This window comes from Hylobates moloch, unplaced genomic scaffold, assembly GCF_009828535.3.
Source record: "Hylobates moloch isolate HMO894 unplaced genomic scaffold, HMol_V3 SCAFFOLD_10, whole genome shotgun sequence".
Classification (NCBI taxonomy): domain Eukaryota; kingdom Metazoa; phylum Chordata; class Mammalia; order Primates; family Hylobatidae; genus Hylobates; species Hylobates moloch.
This window is the reverse complement of record NW_026652285.1, coordinates 98,081,160-98,101,242: the sequence shown is the minus strand read 5'-3', so window position 1 is coordinate 98,101,242 and position 20,083 is coordinate 98,081,160. Positions and strand designations below refer to the sequence as shown.

The 20,083-nt window shown below is 38.5% G+C and overlaps 1 protein-coding gene across 2 annotated transcripts in view; it reads right to left on the bottom strand.

Moving 5' to 3' along the window:
- The window catches only part of PBX3 (PBX homeobox 3), a 225,698-nt gene that overhangs the window by 23,237 nt on the left and 182,378 nt on the right, over positions 1-20,083 (bottom strand). For both annotated transcript variants that reach the window (XM_032165140.2, XM_032165141.2), the window contains exons 3-4: positions 15,550-15,740; positions 9,405-9,540 (exon numbers count right to left, since the gene is read on the bottom strand). In XM_032165140.2, the coding sequence (XP_032021031.1) occupies positions 9,405-9,540; positions 15,550-15,740 (327 nt within the window). The remainder of the gene's footprint in view (positions 1-9,404; positions 9,541-15,549; positions 15,741-20,083) is intronic.

The following is a 20,083-nucleotide window of genomic DNA, read 5'->3' as shown; positions in this document are numbered from 1 at the left end:
CTGTTTTTTGCTTCTGAGTTTCCTCTGCTTAGAATATCCTTTCTCCCAAAGTCTTATTCATCCTTCTCCAGGTTCTACACATCATCTTCTCTAGAAGGTCTTTCCTGATCCTCTCAATAGAAAGTAAACCCCTCTTTGTACTATATTCTGCACATGGCATCCGTTTGTGCCTGTGTGCTTCCTCAGGTAACTTTTACATTGTCAGTAACACATCTGTCTGTTTCCCCCAACAAATTCAATATTTCTTGGGGAGAAGAACCCTATCTTACTGACCTTTCTTTGCCACAGTGCCAGGCATAGTGCCTGACATATAGTAGGCACTAAGTACCTATTGAGCAAATTAGGAAAATAGCCAAAAATCCCAGTAAGTACCCTTGGCTAGATCAAATTAACTTATTTAAACTGTAATTTCTACTCTCAAAACCCACACTTATTTTAGAAAAATGTGTTCAACAGAAGGATTGGGAGAGAAGGAGCGAAATCAAAAGAGAAGAAACAAGGAAAGCCCAAGAGCATCTCTGGAGAAGGTTTCTGGATGCAAACATCACAGTATCAACAGAAGTGGGAAGCCAGGAGGCTTGAGCATGGAGCCTGTTCTGACCAGGTGTCTTCACCTTTTGGACTACATTGTCTATCTTCTGTTCACTCCTCCCTATCCGCTCTCTACCCTGTCATGGGCCCCAGGAGGCTGCCCTGGGTGCCCTAAGGCTTCTGGCCAATAGCAGGCACTGGCGGCAGATGGGAAGGGAGAAGAGTGAGGTCACAGTATTTAATCCCCTGACTCCTGCACTATAAGGCTGCCTTTTCTCAGGTCTCAGTCATTGGCCTTCTCCACACACCTCCTCTGTCTTGAGATCTACTGACCCTTCCCTCATCTCTTCAGGCCAAGTGGGTAACAGAACCAATCACTAGTATTATCCTTTGTGGTTTCCCTACACTCTGCCCACACTATTGTAAACAGTCACTTGCTCAGTGACCTTGAGCAAGTCGTTTCACCTCACTTATAAAGTGTCCTCCAATTATTCCAGTTTGAGTGTGACATCTGTTTTCTGCTGGGACCCTGGCTTATATATTGGCCTATTAGCGTCAAATCCCTCATGGAAGCAAGGCAGCGGAAAGGTTAGACACAGTGCTGAGAATAGCATGAGAAGAACTGATAAGACTCCATTGGAAGGAAGAAGAGAAGGAATAGGCAAAAGAAGGCAAAGGGGACAAAAATGGAGGAACCACAATTCTGATTATGACTTCTTACAGGTATAGGGAAACTCAAAAACCCTAAATCTAAGCTGGAAATTCTCTCTCTCTCTTTTTTTTTTTTTTTTTTGAGACAGTCTCACTCTGTAGCCCAAGCTGGAGTGCAGTGGCATGATCTTGGCTCACTGCAACCTCTGCCTCCAGGCTCAAGTGATTCTCATCCCTCAGCCTCCCAAGTAGCTGGGACTACAGGCGTGTGCCACCACGCCTGGCTAATTTTTTGTATTTTAGTAGAGACGAGGTTGCCCGGGTGGTCTTGAGCTCCTGAGCTCAGGTGATCCACCCGCTTCAGCCTCCCAAAGTGCTGGGATTACAGGTGTGAGCCACTGTGCCCGCCCTGAAAATTGTCTCTTTATCCTTGTTTGGGTATCATATCAACTGAGTGTTAGAGATTTCCTCAAAATAGTCAATTCTAAAATAAATATAATACCTGACATCACTGGAGCAAGCTTTAAGCACCACACTAATCATGGTGCTGATTGTTTGTAGAGAACAACAGCAGCAACAAAAAAATCAGAAGCTTCCCTGTTTTCTTTAAATCTTGCAGATATGCCTCATCTGTACTTGGTGCTATAGCATCCTCAAAGCTCCCATTTTTTACAAGCTGCTCTTTTATTCTCTGCACACTGTTTAATGATGTCCCACCTCCACTGGGATACACAATCAGAGCTTTTAGAACAGAGGGTCTGTAGCCTTCTTTTAAGACATATGAAAGAGCCGTTTTAACAAAATAGCTGGCTTTTCCTTCAACTTGTTTCTGGTTTACCAACTGCATACTTGCAGTAGAAATCTACTTCTGCCTTCTGTCTACTGCCAAAGCAACTTGAAAAGGCCTTTATGTATAACTGAAAAAAAGTACTGTAATTTGATAGTCATCTTTTTTCCTGCTCTAATTATTATTTTAACAGGCTTCTTCTTATTTTAATAGTTTTTTTAATAAGGAAATCTTACTTACAAATTTTAATTAGCTTACTGAATATTCACTGCTTTGGAATAAGTAGTTTAATGAGTAAAGAGACCTCAGACTACTAACTAGCCTAGAGTCTCTAAAGTAGCTTAGCGGGAAAATGATGCAGCCTAGTGATATAAGCCAAGGTCTGTGCCTCACAAACCAGTACTCTGCAGCCTGGGCCCTGGGGATGAATGAATCACACTGCCTCTTGCAGGAAAAAAAGTAAGACTTCAGTTTCTCCCCTTTTATTAAGAATATCTGTGTAAAAATCCCCAAGTCCCTTACTCACTAAGGCTTGTGACCCTTGTCAAATCACTTAACTTCTCTGAACTTCAGTTTCCTCATCTGTATGGGTTAGATTGTGATGTTATTTACATTAGACTATTATAAAAGCTGGTCTTATTTGCCACTTTAAGAGTTCTAAAATATGTTGGTTGAATGAATAAATACCATTTCTGGTTCTCATTTTTGTTTTTAAATCAATACTTTCTTTACAGTACATTTCAACTACAGTTAGAATAAGTTAACATTTTTCATTCTAAAAACACCTAGCAGAGAAAATACAGCCAGTTACTCAAATTCAGAATTGGAATTAGGAGAACAATGAAGTTTTTTATGGCTTAGTAACTTGAATAATCAATGTAAATTAGCTCTATTCCAAAAAGTAAAAGTATATTAATATCTGCTCTACTAATTAAGAGTATGTGACAATTTAAGTATGATTCTCAGTGCATATGACATGTGAAATAGTTTCTTCTTTTGTCAATTTTCAGGGTGTTAGGTAAAAGGGAAACTCCAGCTTACTTAATCAAAGCAAGTCAAGAAATCAGAAATTTCAAATTCTGGTTTGGCAAATCTCTTTCTCACACATCCTACATCCAACCTATCAGGAAACCCTGTACCTTCACAATATATCCAGAACCCAGTCACATCTCATCATTTCTATCACAAATACTCACTTGAGTGAATACTCAAGTGTACCCCAACTGATATCTCTACTTTCCCTTGCCTCCCAGGGTCTAATGTCAGTACAGCTGCCATGGTGATCCTATAACACTTAAGTCAGATCCATGTCACTCCTCAGTTTCCCATCTCACAGTGAAAGCCCAAGTCATCACCATGGTCTAGAAAGCCCAGGAACCATTTATTTGGTCCCCAGCATCTTTAACTTCATCTACTACTTGCTCCCTTGCTCAGGGCACTTCTATCTCAGGGCCTCCATCTTGCTGCTCCCTCTGCTAGAATGTTCCTCACTGATTATCCACATGACTTGTCCTTCATCTCCTTCAATCTAACCAAAAGATACTTCCTCAGGAGGGGCTTTCTTTACCACTCTACTAAAAATCGCATCCTCTAACCCCTTCCCCTCCTTCATTTGTCAAGAGCAACTATCACTTTGTAACTGACTATCTTGTTTACTTATCTGTACACTCCCACAAAAATGTAAGTTCCATGAGGGCAGGCTTTTGTTATGTAAGTAAACTTTTTAGTCAAATAAAATAAAAATATACAAAAAAGGGCCACACATCATAGGTATAGAGTTCAATGAATTTTCATAAACTGAACATACCCATGGAACTACCACTTAGATCAAGAAATATTTCTTCCTCCTTCCAATCACCATTCCCCCAAAGATAACTATTAATCTGATTTCTAACCCCCAAGGTTAATTTTGCTTGTTTTTCTATTTTTTATAAATGAAATCAAGTTTGTTTTTCCATTTTTATAAATGAAATCAAGCACTTCTTTACTTAGCATTATGTAGTTACATATAGTTCATTCATTCTCATTGTTAAATAACATTCCAAATATACATAAATATACCACACTGGTTTACCTATTTTCCTATTGATGGACGTTTGCATTGTTTCTAGTTTTGGCTATTATGAATACTCTTACTAAGGATATTCCTATACATATCTTTTGGTGAGTATGTGTACACATTTCTATCAGGTAGGACATGGGTCTGTCTGGTTAAGTTCACTGATGTCTCTTTCATCCCTAGCACAGTATTTGGCACATAATCAGCATTATTCAATAAATATTTGTTAAACGAATGGAAACAGTCTTTTTAAATTCTGTTATTTAGATTTAATAGCTGACATGAGACTTCCTTGCCTTATATATGCAGGTTTGTAATGCATAATAATTAAATTAATCTCTGTAAACCTGCCACTAAAATCAAGAAAGACTATTAGTAACACTGAAACTCCTTGATTGTTCCTTCTTGATCCCATCTCACTGGATTCTTTTTTTTTTTTTTTTTTTTTGAGACGGAGTTTTGCTCTTGTTGCCCAGGCTGGAGTGCAATGGCACGATCTTGGCTCATCCCACAACTTCCACCTCCTGGATTCAAGTGATTCTCCTGCCTCAGCCTCCCGAATAGGTCGGATTACATGCATGCACCACCACACCCGGCTACTTTTTGTATTTTTAGTAGAGACGGGGTTTCTCCATGTTGGTCAGGCTGGTCTCAAACTCCCGGCCTCCCAAAGTGCTGGGATTACAGGCGTGAGCTACCATATCCAGCCCTTTTTTAATTTTATCATTGCCTTTCTTTCCTTTATGTTTAACCATATATATGTCTCCCCTGACAATATGCTGTTTGGCTTGCTTGGTTTTAAACTTCCTAAAAATGTTACGTTACACGTATTCTCCAATTTGCATTTTTCACTCAACATGAATTGATACATGTAGATCCTTCTTTTTCCATTGCTGAATAGTGCTCCATTGTGGGATTATAACACATCGTATTTATCCATTTCTTCAGCCCAGGGACAAATGGTTTGTTTCAAATTTTTTGCCATTTCAAACAATTTTACTATGTTCTTACCAGCATTTCCTGAAATACAGACAAGAGGTATTCTAGAAATTGTGGGTTGAATGGTATATGCATGTTCAAATTTATAAAATAATGTCAGAAGTTTTCCAAAGTGGCTATATCAATTTACATCCCTACCACCAATATTATAAGGGCTGCTACTGCTACACATTCTTGGTAGCAGAATGTGCCAATCTAGGAAATGTAAGTTATTCTACTGCAATTTTTAAATCATGTTTTCCTGATTCCTAATAAGAATGAGGATCTTTTCATACAATTGACCATTTCTATTTTTTCTTCCATGAAATCCTCGTTTGACTCTCTTGCCTATTTTTGAAATAGGTTCAGCCAGGCGTGGTGGCTCACGCCTGTAATCCCAGCACTTTGGGAGGCCGGGGCAGGCGGATCACGAGGTCAGGAGATTGAAACCACCCTGGCTAACATGGTGAAACCCCATCTCTATTAAAAATACAAAAAATTAGCCGGGTGTGGTGGCGGGTGCCTGTAGTCCCAGCTACTCAGGAGGCTGAGGCAGGAGAATGGCGTGAACCTGGGAGGCGGAGCTTGCAGTGAGCCAAGATCGCCCCAATGCACTCCAGCCTGGGTGACAGAGCGAGACTCCGTCTTTAAAAAAAAAAAAGAGAGAGAGAAATAGGTTCTTTGTCTTTTCTTATTAATTTATAGGAGGTCCTTATATATTTTGCATTTTAATCATCTGTTGCTCATACACTTGTAAATATCTTCTTGCAGTGTGTGGACTGTTTCTACGGTTTAGAAAATATTTTATTTGAAAATAATTTCAAATGTGAAAAAAGCTGCAACAATAAAAATAGCATAAAGAATAGTTGAATATGCCCTTCCCCTATTATTAACATTTTTCCCCATTTGTTTTATCTTTGTGGGCACTCATGCTCTCTTTGTGTGTGTATGTGTGTTTATATACATACATATACATGCAAACACACATTTTTTTTTTCTGAACATTTGAGGCTAAGTTATATACATCATGGTCCTTTACCCCTAAGTCAGTCAGTGTGTATTTCCTAAGTCTAGAGAGATTCTCTCACATAACCATAGTACAATTATCAATTACAATTTATTTCAGTAAATTTAACCCAACAATATCTTTTATGGTATGGTTTTCCCTACAGTACAGAATCCAATCTAGGGTGAAGTATTGCAATTACTTGTCATATCTCTTTAGCTTCTTTTAATCTAGAACATTTCCCTGGCCTTTCTTGGACGTTTTTAAAGAATAATGCTCCCTCCCCGCTTTTGTCCTCAATAGAAACATTCCTCATTTGGGATTTGTCTGGTGTTGTCTTGTGATTAGATTCAGGTTATATTCTTGGATGAAATACTACACCCAATGTCCGTCTGCTCCTCCTTGGTGATGTTGATTCCGATCACTTGGTCAAGTTTTTGTTCCATCTCTCCACTCTACTATTACTTTTTTTTAAATCTCTTGCAACTTTAAATGGTCTATGGAGAGACACTTTAAGACCATGTTCTTCATCTAAATTTTCCTCTAGATTTAATATCTATTGATAATTATATCTGATCCAATCTTAACTGAATATAGTTGTATCATGTTGATGTTTTCTGTCTTTATCAAGTACTTTGATAAACAAAAGTTCTACCATTGAATCTATCAATCTTTACTTTTGTTCCTTACACATTTTATGTCCTGTTTAAGGAATTCTAGCCTGCCCGCACAGCACTAAAGATATTGCCTTACATTTCTTCTGAAGTTTCCCTATTATTATTATAGGCAGTTGCAGTAAATAATAAATCAGTTTCACATATTCTAAATCTAGTAAAAGTAGTGTTATTCTAGTTGCCTGTTTTCAGGGGGCTTCAATATTTTTAAAGTTAGTTTTCTCTATGAACAATTTGTGGATTCTAAATTTAATTGTATTTCAGTATGATTTACATTTTAAACAATATTTTTTCTCTTTTGAAAGTAGTTAGCCAGGTGCAGTGGTTCGTGCCTGTAATCCCAGCATTTTGGGAGGCTGAGGCTGGAGGATCACTTGAGGCCAGGAGTTCGAGACCAGCTTGGACAACAGGGTGAAACCCTGTCTGAAAAAAAAATTAAAAAATTAGCTGGGTGTGGTGGCGTGCCTGTAGTCCTAGCTACTCAGGAGGCTGAGGCAGGAGGATTGCTTGAGCCCAGGAGTTCAAAGTTACAGTGAGCTGTGATAACACACCCCTGCACTCCAGCCTGTGTGACAGAGCAAGACCCTGTCTTAAAAAAAGAAAAAGCAGTTGACCTGTCAGGCCTGGAACAGAAATTCTTTGCTTTCACTTCTTAAAAACTTAAACAAAAGGCTATTAATTTATAAGCATAATTTATTTCTGAAATTCTGTGTTTGAAAGGCTGACCTGGAAGAAACAAGGTCAGAAAGTTTGCTTTTTAGACAGAGTAATAGAGCTATATCTGTATTATTTCTACCTCTACCTTTTTCTCAGCATTGCTTAAAAAAAAAAATTCAAAACATAATAAAGCTATTTTTCCATAGAAAACAAGTGAAATAAATTTAATAATTAACTGTTTTTAAAAAAACATACTGGTTAGTGGGTTCCTAGCCTATTTTAGAAGTTAAAACTCCCTAGTTCAGAACAGCCAGAAAGAAACCTTATCACTTATTCCACAAGTGTGTGTTGAGCACACTCTACACTACACACAAAGTGAGAAGTACTACAGCTAATGAAAACTCCAGATTCGATTGTTTTTGAAATAGATGATATTAATCTGTGTTATTCTCTAGTGGTGCATATATTATAGAAGTGTTTTTTTAAAAAAGAGTGGAAGCAAGAAAATGCCTTAAATTCACCTACAAACATTCAAATTCTAAGTCAGAGAGTGGTTGTGGGAACAGGAAAACCAGACGTGGCATCATCATCTGGTGTTTGGCATGAACCTAATCCTTTAGGTTCCGTGAACTAATGTTCAGGGAAAAGGCACTCACCATAAAATCCTACTTGAAACGATTCTTCTTTTAATTTTGTCTTCTCCGACTAACCTGGCATATCATATTATTCCTCCATATTTCATATGGAAGTGAGTAACCCAGTTAGTAATGTTTTATATAATATATGTCTATGTAAGCTGGTAATCCAAATCAATTATATTCCATTTATAACTGCGTAAAAAGAAATCAAGATATACCATTTCATAAGAGAAATGACAATAAACCTTGAATGAAACCTTAGTTATGAATCGAAGTTTGCTCTTCAGTTTCTACAGAAAATACTGGCAAAAGAGGAGCTGGAAATCATCTTACAGCCAGGCCCTATTCCCTTAAATAACAATGACTTCATACACTGATATGAGACCCTCATTGGAACTTGAAAGGGATTTTTAGTAGCTTGAACTTTATCTACAGCACGAGTATTTATTTAGAAACTACTTTTTAAAACGGTTTCATGTGACCCCTAGTGAACACTGAAATTTTTGATAAGAGTCAGCTTTTCCTTAAGTTTCACTACAAAAACTTGTTGGTAAACTACTGCTTTTGCATGCTATAAAGAAATGCTCTTCAAATGTCAATCTATTAACAATAATATGAACATTTAAATAAAATTGTATTTTAGAGGTAATGCTAATACGATATATTTATGTTCTAAAGAGGTACGCTTGTCCTGGGCAAAAGAGCAAGACTCCGTCTCAAAAAAAAAAAAAAAAAAAAAAAAAAAAAAAAAAAAAAAAAAAAAATACAATCCTCAGTCCAAATACCAATCTATTTGACTAAAACTAAATGTATTTTTGTTAGAAGATGACAACTAACTTCAGGGTCAGAAACTATTACAAATAAACATTTTTTTTAAAACCCCAAAACCAGAAACCCTGAAAGCATGAATTTAATTCTTGTGTTTAATGGATAATAAGGAAGCAAAGAAATCCTTGGGACTCAAAACATTGTAGTATGTTACCAAGAAAGGGCCTGGTGAATTCCTCAAAGCTTTCACCAAAGAGTATATTAAATTTCCTTTTGGCAACAAATAAATTGGTTTCTTGCTGGTAGAAGCTTAGGTCAGTCATCTAAATCAGGGAAACCAGGAATACATGCCATTTACTGGAGAGTCACTTAAGTGTAAACTGCATCTCTCCCCATGGCATGTTTATGTCCTCTCTAGAGAAGATTTACACTGGGGAATGGGGGTGGTGGTGGTCTTGATTCCTCGCCACTTAGGGTTTTTAAAAATTATCTAAGGTTTAAAATCTGGTCTAAAACTGTGGAAATATCTACATTTTCCTTATATCTTTTTTGATGATAGAACATTTGGATATGAAATTTGATTATAATGCCCTGAGGAAGGAATGCAGTTCCTGTATCCACAGGGAACAAGGCAGACCCATGGGTCCTTTCTCACCTGTGACACTGTGATGCTGCATTTCTTGGCCAGCTCCTCTTTGGCTTCTTCACTGGGGTAGGGGTTGCTGAGGTGTGAGTAAAAATATTCATTCAAGATTTCTGTGGCCTGTTTACTGAAGTTACGCCTTTTCCGTCTATGACAAGAGTGAAAAAATAATAATTGCAGTTACAATCAGCATTAACCTAAGAGGGATGGGTTAATTAGGATGATACCAAAAAAGTAGATTTCTCTTTTTAAACATCCTTAAGGTCTAATTTATTTCTGTGATATTATAAGTTATGTTCTAGACATCCTCCAAAGCATTATCCAACTCATTTTAAGATGTAGGATCACTGAGAAAAATACCAGACTATGAAGCACAATTAATTGTGCTTCATTCTTTGAAGACCTAATATTTTAGATATTCAATGAAGATCCAGTGAGAACAAACAAGATCTATCAGAGAGCTTACAGGGAAAAGGACTGGGCAGAGGAAGAGTTCTGAAACAGAAATATCTTGTCTAAAGGGTTAGAGCAGGTTGGGGCACCATAAAAGACAGGGAATGTGTGAGATGAGTCTGGAAGGATGGGCAGGGGGCAGATTATAGAAGCTCAGTGGAGCTCTAAGAATTTTTGGATTTTATGCTGAGTGCAATAGGAAACTATTAAAGGTTTTAAGTTTCATGTTTTTAAAAGATCATTCTGACTGCTGAGAATAGGTGGAGGAGGGCATGAAAGGAACTGCAAAGCCCATTTTAGGAGATGATTGCACTGGTCAAAATGAAGATGATAGTAACTTGGCACAAGGTGAGAGCAATGAAAATAAGATTCAAGATCTACTTGAAAGGCAAAAGCAATAGGACCTGATGATGTATTGAATGGAAGGAGTGAGTGAGGGAGATAGAGAAGGAAGTTTAGGAAAAAAAAAATACATCGGGAAGGATTTCTAGGTTTTTCTGCTTAAGCAACTTCCTGGACTGAGGTATGATTTCCTTCACTAGGCAAAGAGGAGAGAACAAAATTTTTTCTTTTGTTTTTGTTGAGAAGGGGGTAACAGACTTTCAAAAGATCAAGCATTTATTAACAACATATGTTATTAATGTCATTTATATTTGGGTTTTGTTATTAAGATTTTAAAGAATTCCAGCCTGAAAATTATCATTTGTCAGAATTCACTTTCAATTAAGTACTTCAGTTATTAGAAAATACCTTCCCCAGATAATTTTCTCAATACTTTCTTCCAAATAATCTTAATTCTTCTCAATTGTGATATCCCACAGTCAGAAAACAAAGAGTCAGTAGGCTGTTGTATAGGTATGCACTCTATGAGATTCTTCTAGTCAAAATGGTGTCACTCATATGGCAGGTTAAGTATGTGATCTACATTTCAACATTAAGGGAGAGTCAAGGGAGCAAGAAATCTAGGTCTGATCAAAATAACTCAAGTTTTAGTCCTGAAATGTCTTAATTTCAATAATTTTTAGGAGGGTTAAACTATTGTTTTCTAGAGGATGAAGATGAGATTCAAGATCTATTTGGGGATTAAAATCAACAGGATTTGATGATGAACTGGATGGGAAGGTGGTAAGGGAAGACAGGGAAGGAATGGAATGAAGACAAATACACCAAAAAGAAGAACAGTTAGCATTTTTGCAGGAGTCATGTGTTGCTTGAAAAGAAAGACAAGGTCCCGAGGTGAGAGCACATTGAAGAGGTACACTCTGATGAGCAGGAGCATGGGTAAGGACTAGACTAGGTACTGAAAATGTCAAATTTATGGGCATTATCTGGCCCATAGACATTATTGATTGAGACCACACAGTAATCACCTGCTCATAAAAATCTAAGTTTCTGACTTCTTATGAAAAATTGGAATACCAACCGTACTGGGCCCACATTCTCAGAAGGCAGCTCTAGGCTAAAGCTGAGTGATAGCTGCCCCCTTAGATATGCACCTGCCTGCTCTAACCCTCCTCGTCCCTCCCTGTATCCCTGATCCAGCCACTCCACTCAATTCCACTATATGTAAGCATGTGAGTCTGTGACTCCTAGTATAAAACACGGAGCCCAGGAGCAAGGCCCAGGGTAGATGGGAATAGATGACACAAGTGCATTTCTTTGGGAAAGAGGGACGTGTGAAAGGAGGATCAAAAAGAAATATATCTAGAAAAGCAAAGAGAAGTTTGGCTCACATCACTTTTGCCCAGGGGTGGTTTTTAACAAACATCAAAACACCTCAGAGAACGAACAGAATAGCTCACCGGACATTCTGGCTGTGTCCAAACTACAGCACTTCTACTGGAAGAGGAGACAGACCTACACAAATTTATTCTTAAATGTTTTGCACTAGTGCATGCTTCGTCTTATCCAATTATGAAGCAAACATGAGCATGGGAAGTCAGAGTGAGTAAGGGAATCATATATCTGACTGAGCATGTTTGCCTAGAGCAGAGCCCCTTGCCTTCTCAGTGCAGGCAAGGAGAGGCACTCCCTTGCTGAGAGGCACTACAAGAATAGATGGAACCAAAGCTCAGTATTTGCATTCACTTGAAGGCACAGGAGAGAACTTGGTCTTGTACGTTATTTATTTTTTAGAAAACATCCTGTAGAAAATGCCCATTAAGCATTTCCCCTCAGTTTCACTCCCCCAGGGTTCACCACACTCTAAATGGCTATGCCTCAGGCCAGTGTGCAGTGGCACATCAGTCCAGGCCTGTGTTCCATCAGCATCACAACATTACTAACAGCAATCTCTACGGGAGAAGAGACTCTGCTCCAAGCTCTGCCACTCTCTCATTCTGGCCCTGCTCATTTCAGGCTGTTAATATACTTTCTCTTCATGGAAGAAAAATAAATCATTTAGGTGTATACATTATGAATGCAGTTATTTAAAAAATAAGCATGCAAGTTGACAAGAATGGGAAAGTATCAGCAGAAATAAGGATAGCAATTATGTTAGAAAATATTTCTTTCTATCAGACATGTTTTACTATCTTTGTTACATAATGCTTTTTATTAAAATGCTCAAATTTGACAAATAATTTTAAAATGTTTTTTGTCTTCTGATGCTACCTCTCTAATCCTGATTTGAGCTGTTACAAAGTATTAAGTGGAATTACTCATTCATCTGGCCAGTCAATAAAGTATTTTTGGTAACCTCTAACATGTAAGTCATTTGCTAGAATTGTGGGGAATGCAAATGTGTAAGTCTTGGCTGTTGCTTTCAGTGACACTGTGGCTTACTAAGGGAGAGAAGAAATGTTCATGAAAAACTACAAGAAAAGGGAGCCTACATGAAGTTCGGTCTGAATAGTTGTGTAAACATAGTATAAGTGTTCAAGGGAAGGAAGGGCTAGTCCAGTGGGGTGATTAAGGTGGATTTTCTGAAAAGCGAGCATTTAGACCAGACCCGGAACAATGAACAAGATCTCACTAGATCCAACAAGTACAAGCACTGGTTCCATTCCGGGCTCCATTCCAGATACCCTCACAGATGATGACTCATTACTGGTAACCAGCTTAGAGAGACAGTTTGTTGTGGGAGCCAGGGAAGTAAGTGGTGAGACTTAGGAAAAGAAGGAATTCTAAGCAGTAGAAACATAATTCCACGAAGCATTTCATTTTTGGAAGAAACATAGGAAAGAACAATTTAGTGATATATAAATAAGAACACTGAAAATGTTCAAACTCTGATCTAATAATTCCATTTCTAAAAATTGATCCTTAAGAAATAATCCTAAAGACCAAAAAGGTTCGCCGGGCGTGGTGGCTCACGCTTGTAATCCCAGCACTTTGGGAGGCCGAGGCGGGCGGATCACGAGGTCAGGAGATCGAGACCACGGTGAAACCCCGTCTCTACTAAAAATACAAAAAATTAGCCGGGCATGGTGGCGGGCGCCTGTAGTCCCAGCTACTCGGAGAGGCTGAGGCAGGAGAATGGCGTGAACCCGGGAGGCGGAGTTTGCAGTGAGCCGAGATTGCGCCACTGCACTCCAGCCAGGGCGACAGAGCGAGACTCCGTCTCCAAAAAAAAAAAAAAAAAAGACCAAAAAGTTCAATCAATGAAGATTTTCATTAAAATACTAGTTTCAATAAAAATCTATCTAAAATAGTACCCTCTCCATTTTCTCTCCCCTTGACTTGCTTTGTTTTTCTGCATACCACTTATTGCCCTATTACATTTCATTACATTATTAAATAGAGTGTTATGGTATATTTGTTCACCTGTTTACTGTCTGTTTCCTCAAGTAGAATATAAGCTCAATTGGGGCAAGTATATTAACCTGTCTTGTTTACCAATATATCCTCAGTACCAATAAATATTTGTGGAAGGAAGGAAGGAATAAATTATATGAAAATTAATAGTTGGCTGGGCATGGTGGCTCCTGCCTATAATCCCAGCACTTTGGGAGGCAGGATAGCTTGAGTTCAGGAGTTCAAGACCAGGCTGGGCAACATGGTGAAACACCATCTCTACAAAAAATAGAAAAATTATCCGAGCATGGTGGCAAATGCCTCCCAGCTACTCAGGAGGCAGAAGCAGGAAGATCACTTGAGCCTGGGAGGTTGAGGCTGCAGTGAGCCATGATAGCATCATTTACTGCACTCCAGCCTGGGTGACAAAATGAGACCTTCTCTCAAAAAAAAAAGAAAAAGAAAAATTAATGGAGACAAATTAAATGCTCAAAAATAAGGGAATGCTAAGGACATTATTTATTTTATATCCATTTGGTAACTTCAATTGTTAAAATGCTATTTATAATTAGAGCTTATACTACATGAAAATGTTTATGTATTCATGGTAAATTTTTTAAAAAGCAGACCAAACTATACATATTGACCCATCACAGAAATATTTCTTTTAAAAAGCCCCCAAACAAACAAAAAGAGAGAGAATATTGTAAAACATTTATAGTGATTTTTTTCTTTAGGTAATAAAAATGAGGTTAACTTTTATCCTTCATCCTTTTATTCCATATATTTTCCAAAGTTTCCATAGTGAGCTTGGCATTTTTTAAATAGAAAAAAGAATAATAAAATCTTCACAACAACAAAGAAGTAATGCAGACAGGGACAGGCCTTAAATGTCAGGTTAAGGAGTGTATATGTGAAGTATGCATATATCCAGCATTGGAAAGCTACCGTGGTTTTTAAGCAAAGCAATCAGGGTATCACAGTGATGTTATAGAAACAGACAAGGGATATGGAGGATGGGCTGGAGGGCAGTAGGACTGGAGACAGGGAGACTAGTAGGTACTGTGCTAGTCCACGTACAAAAGGATGGGCAGGAACTGAGACGAAAAGAAAGAGCTAAAATGAAAAACACTGAAAATGCTCCACACACTTTGTTTTCCAGTTGAGAAGCTATCTTAGTTATTTCCTTTAATATTGTCAGATTTGGATGATAATTATCACCTCTGTCAGATTCCATGGGAGAAGAAAGAAAAACAAAATAGAAACTCCTTTCCAAAGCTGCAGATTGATCATAAGCTTTAGCAATGCCCCGAGAGGCATCCCTACAGAGGCAGCATACACTAGGACATTGACAATTCTTCTGTTCTGTCACTCAGTAGGTCACCATAGACAATTTATTACCATATACAATATATTACCTAACTCCTATGAAACTTGGGGAAAGCTTCAGATAAAGGGAAATTTTCATCCTTATAGGAAAAATGATAGGCTTTCTTTCTTGATTTGGAAATACAGACTCTGGAGTTTTGTGGTAACTGCTATTAACTGAAATGCCACTTCCTTCTTAGGAGTATCAATATCTCCAAGTATTTTCCCATACCGTGCACAAGCAGTGTAACATTAACAAATTCTTAGAAAATACCCCTTGTTAAAATAGTTATATGCAGAAAACTATCCTTAAAATACCTTTTAGCATCAGAATGGAAAGGCTACATATTCCTAAAGTCATTAGCAGAGACGCTAATCCTATTCATTTCCTGAGTCAGTAAACTGGCAGCTAACCCACATTACCATTCCCAGACAAGAAAGCTTGACAGCACAGGAACCATGAGTTGAATTACCTGTCCATTGTACAAAAGACTCATATGGCCAAAAGAATCGAAGACCAACTGGTCAGTTTTACAGAAAATAATATACAAGGAGTGAAAGATGGGGGAAAGCCATGCAATAGATTTATGGCTTCACATACCTGGCATCAAGGAACCTTGATCTTAAAATCATAACTGCTTCACAAGTGCTTTGTTTGAGCTGCATCTGGATGGAACTAAATTTTCGATGGATGATGCCCACCATTCTTTCAATCTCTTTTGGAGAAATGGGACGTGTTCTACTCTGTTCTCGGAGAAGGTTCATCACATGTGTAGTAAATTCATTACATGCCTGTAATGGGAAAAAAAAAAATCACTCCTTTGGAAACGGATATTTTATACTATCACATGAAGACATTCACTCATCTGAATTTACACCTCATTTGCAATAGCATTATACAGTGTGTAGGGTAAAATGAAAACTAAGACACTTGTAAAATGGTAGTGATAGTAGTTAAAGCAGCAAGAATTCTGAAACTGTGCATGGTCAGACGTGCAAGGGAGACAGCATTCAACTACTCTTCCCACCCACCCCTGTCCAGTTCCAAAATAATGTTTTCCCATTCAAGGATGCTCCCTACCAATTCCCATATACAAGTAAAAATATAAGTTAATTGTTAATACTAAGTACCACCTATTTTCTCTGGAGTTTTACATTTAATCAACAAATGCTTACTGAACAACTACAAAGTTCAAACTCTTGCCAGTGCTATAAGGAACATAGAAATGAGTAAGATGCAGGCCTGGCCTTTGGTGAGAAAAAATATATAAAAAACTAATTCAGTGCAAAGACTAACAGGAAGATATTAAGTTCCAAGGACGGAATATTTTCATCTGTAGGCTTCATGGATTGAGCTTTAAAGAATAGGTAGCATCTTTGAAAGGTGGATAAAGATGGAAGTCAGGAGGAATTCCAGGTATTAGAAATAACAGTATGTTGCAAGTTCACAGAATGGCAAATAGGAATACAGATAATACGTAAAGAAGCAAAAGGATTCAGGTTTGAATTAGCACATAAAGGGCCTTGCATGCCAAGCATTCCAATGACCTGTTATAATTTAGCTGTAGTGCAGGCCTTTGGTGGATATAAGCCATCTCTGTAAAGCAGCTCAGCTCTTCAAGGGATGTCCAACAGAAAATAAGGATCAGATTTGGGTCTCAAACTTTTTAGTTAACAATCCTCAAGCCGGGCACAGTGGCTCACACCTGTAATCCCAGCACGTTGGGAGGCCGAGGCGGGCGGATCACGAGGTCAGGAGATCGAGACCATCCTGGCTAACACGGTGAAACCCCATCTCTACTAAAAATACAAAAATTAGCCCACCATGGTGGCGGGCGCCTGTAGTCCCAGCTACTCAGGAGGCTGAGGCAGGAGAATGGCATGAACCCAGGAGATGGAGCTTGCAGTGAGCCGAGATCGCACCACTGCACTCCAGCCTGGGCGACAGAGCGAGATTCTAAGATTCTGTCTCAAAAAAAAAACAAAAACAAACACAAAAAAAACAAAAACAATCCTCAGACATTGTCTTTTTCAGTACATACACACACACACATTTGTTTCCCCTAATATTCAGAGTCTCACTCTGTCACCCAGGCTGGAGTGCAGTGGGATGATCATAGTTCATTGCAGCCTCAAGCCCCTGGGCTCAAGCAATCCTCCCATCTCAGCATCCCAAGTAGCTGTGACGACAGGCATGTGCCACCATACCCAGCTAATTTTTTATGTATTTATTATTTATTTATTCATTTTTTTTTTGTAGAGACAGAGTCTCGCTCTGTCGCCCAGGATGGAGTGCTGGAGTGCAGTGGTGTGATCTCAGCTCACTGCAGCCTCCGCCTCCCGAGTTTAAGCAATTCTCCTGCCTCAGCCTCCCGAGTAGCTGGGACTACAGGTACACACCGCCATGCCTGGCTAATTTCTTTTGTATTTTAGTAGAGATAGGGTTTCACCATGTTGCCCAGGCTGATCTCAAACTCCTGAGTTCAGACAATCCACCCGCCTCAGCCTCCCAAAGTGCTAGGATTACAAGCGTGAGCCACGGCGCCCGGCCCCCAGCTAATTTTTAAATCTTTTTTAGAGTCAGGGTCTTGCTATGTTGCCCAGACTTGTCTCAAACTCTTGGCCTAAAGAGATCCTCCCACCTAGCCTCCTGAGCTGCTAGGATTACAGGTGTGTGCCACTGCATCCAACTTCATCTATATTCTCTTTGATTTATAAATCTGTATAACTGGGCCTACACTGAAATCCAGTACTACCCTGGTAAATAAAGCATCTGTTTATACTCCTGAAGAAAAAGAGTCTCTTCCGGCATTTTTCTTAAAAATACAGGATGGGAAATTCTGCATCTTACTGCACGGGTGTCCCTGATAGGGTGAGCAGACAGAACAATCACTGATCAATGCAAGACGCGTTTGGAAGTTATAATAATGTCCACTTCCCTACAGATATCCCAAACATTGCTCACATATAGCACATGATGATTTTTCTAATGGCTCATTAGAGGACTAACCTTTCCTGTACACTGCGTATTCCACTTACTCTAAACTTTTACAGAGCTTTCCATAAATATTTCTAAGGTAAGGTAAAATGAGTCTTATCATGTAAAGTTTTTTCAAAAATATGTTTTAAGCCATAGGAAATATTAAATTCCTTGCGAGTGGTGACACTATATTATACTTACGGGATTCTTCAGAGTGTAGAATTATGCAATATACATATCTAATAAACATCTACAGATTGGTGGGCTTTTTAATACTACAATTCAAGAGTGAGAGTTATGTTGGTTAATAGCCATAAACTCATTATCCCTGAATCATAAGAGAAGAATTATAATCTGCAGTCAATGGATAGGTTTAGAAGGTCAATGACCTCCTGAAATCCTACACAAGTTGTGTGCATATTAATAATTCTGATGAGAGAATCTGTGAAGTTTTGTTTTCAGATTCTCAGTCTATAATTTTAAAAGGTTAATAATCATTGTCCTAGGATATGACATAGTAAAACATTAAGCAATGTTGTAGACTAAAACCAGAAGTTGAAGGCAGAAACTAAGATTTGAAGAAATAAATTTAAGATCTTCTCCACTATATTATCAATTTATTTTATTTTATTATTTTTTTGAGATGGAGTTTAGCTCTTATTACCCAGGCTGTGGTGCAACGGCACGATCTTGGCTCACTGCAATCTCCGCCTCCCAAGTTCAAGCGATTCTCCTGCCTCAGCCTCCCAAGTAGCTGGGATTACAGGCGTGTGCCACCATACCCAGGTAATTTTTTTTTGTATTTTTAGTAGAGATGGAGTTTCACCATGTTGGTCAGGCTGGTCTCGAACTCCTGACCTCAAGTGATCTACCTGCCTCAGCCTCCCAAAGTGCTAGGATTACAGGCATGAGCCTGTAATAAATAGCACCTGGCCTATTATTTTGAGACAGTTTCATTCTGCTGCCCAGGCTGGAGTGCAGTGGCATGATCTTGGTTCACTGCAACCTCCGCCTTCTGAGTTTGAGTGATTCCCGTGCCTCAGCCTTCTGAGCAGCTGGGATTACAGGTGTATGCCACCACGCCCAGCTAATTTTTATATTTTTAGTAGAGACAAGGTTTTACCACGTTGGCAAGGTTGGTCTCGAACTCCTGACCTCAAGTGATCCACCCACCTCGGCCTCCCAAAGTGCTGGGATTACAGGCGTTGAGCCACCATACCTGGCCTATATTATCAATTTAAATGATTTTATGCCAAATTAAAAACAAGTGGTTAACCTACCAATAAATATATGTATATATCTTTTTCTTGAACTTTCCCTAAGGAGATTTTATATAATTTCCAAGTTATGTAATGTGACCAACTCTACCCTTCAGTTTTCTCATCAGTAAAACAAAGATAATTGAACTAGAACTATTCCCAAACTGGGATTAGCAAATTCTGTAGTTCTACAGCTAGTTCCATAGAATGCTAACTAATGGTCCAACAATATGACATGCTTGGGAATTGCTGGGTTAACCAAAATCTTAAAAATTTTTGTGGGTAAGACTCTTTAGTATTCCTATCCCAATATTTGTAATAACTCTTCAAGGAGAAATAGCATATCCAACTTTTTCCCAAATAAATTTGGCCACAAAATTTCTCTCTAGAGTAATACTGTCCAATAGAAATATATTGTGAGCCACATATTAAATTTTTAAATTCTCAGTAGCCATATTAAAAAATAAAATACAAAGAATTAGGTGAAATTAATCAACAATATATTTCATTTAACCCAATATATAAAAAATATCCTGGCCTGGGCAACATGGTGAAACTCCGTCTCTATCAAAAATATAAAAAATTACTTGGACATGGTGGCACGCCTGTGGTCTCAGCTACTTGGGAGGCTGAGGTAGGAGGATCACTTGAGCCCAGGAGGCAGAGGCTGCAGTGAGCTGAGACTGTGCCACTGCATCCAGCCTGGGTGACAGAGTGAGAGAAAGAAAAGAAAGAAACAAACAAACAAAGAAAAAAACTGTTAATGAGGTATTTCATTCTTTTTTTGTACTCTCTGAAATCTAGTATGTATTTTACATTGACAGCACATCTCAATTCAGACTAATCAGACTTCAAGTGCTCATTAGCTACATGTGGCTAGTGATTGCCATATTCGA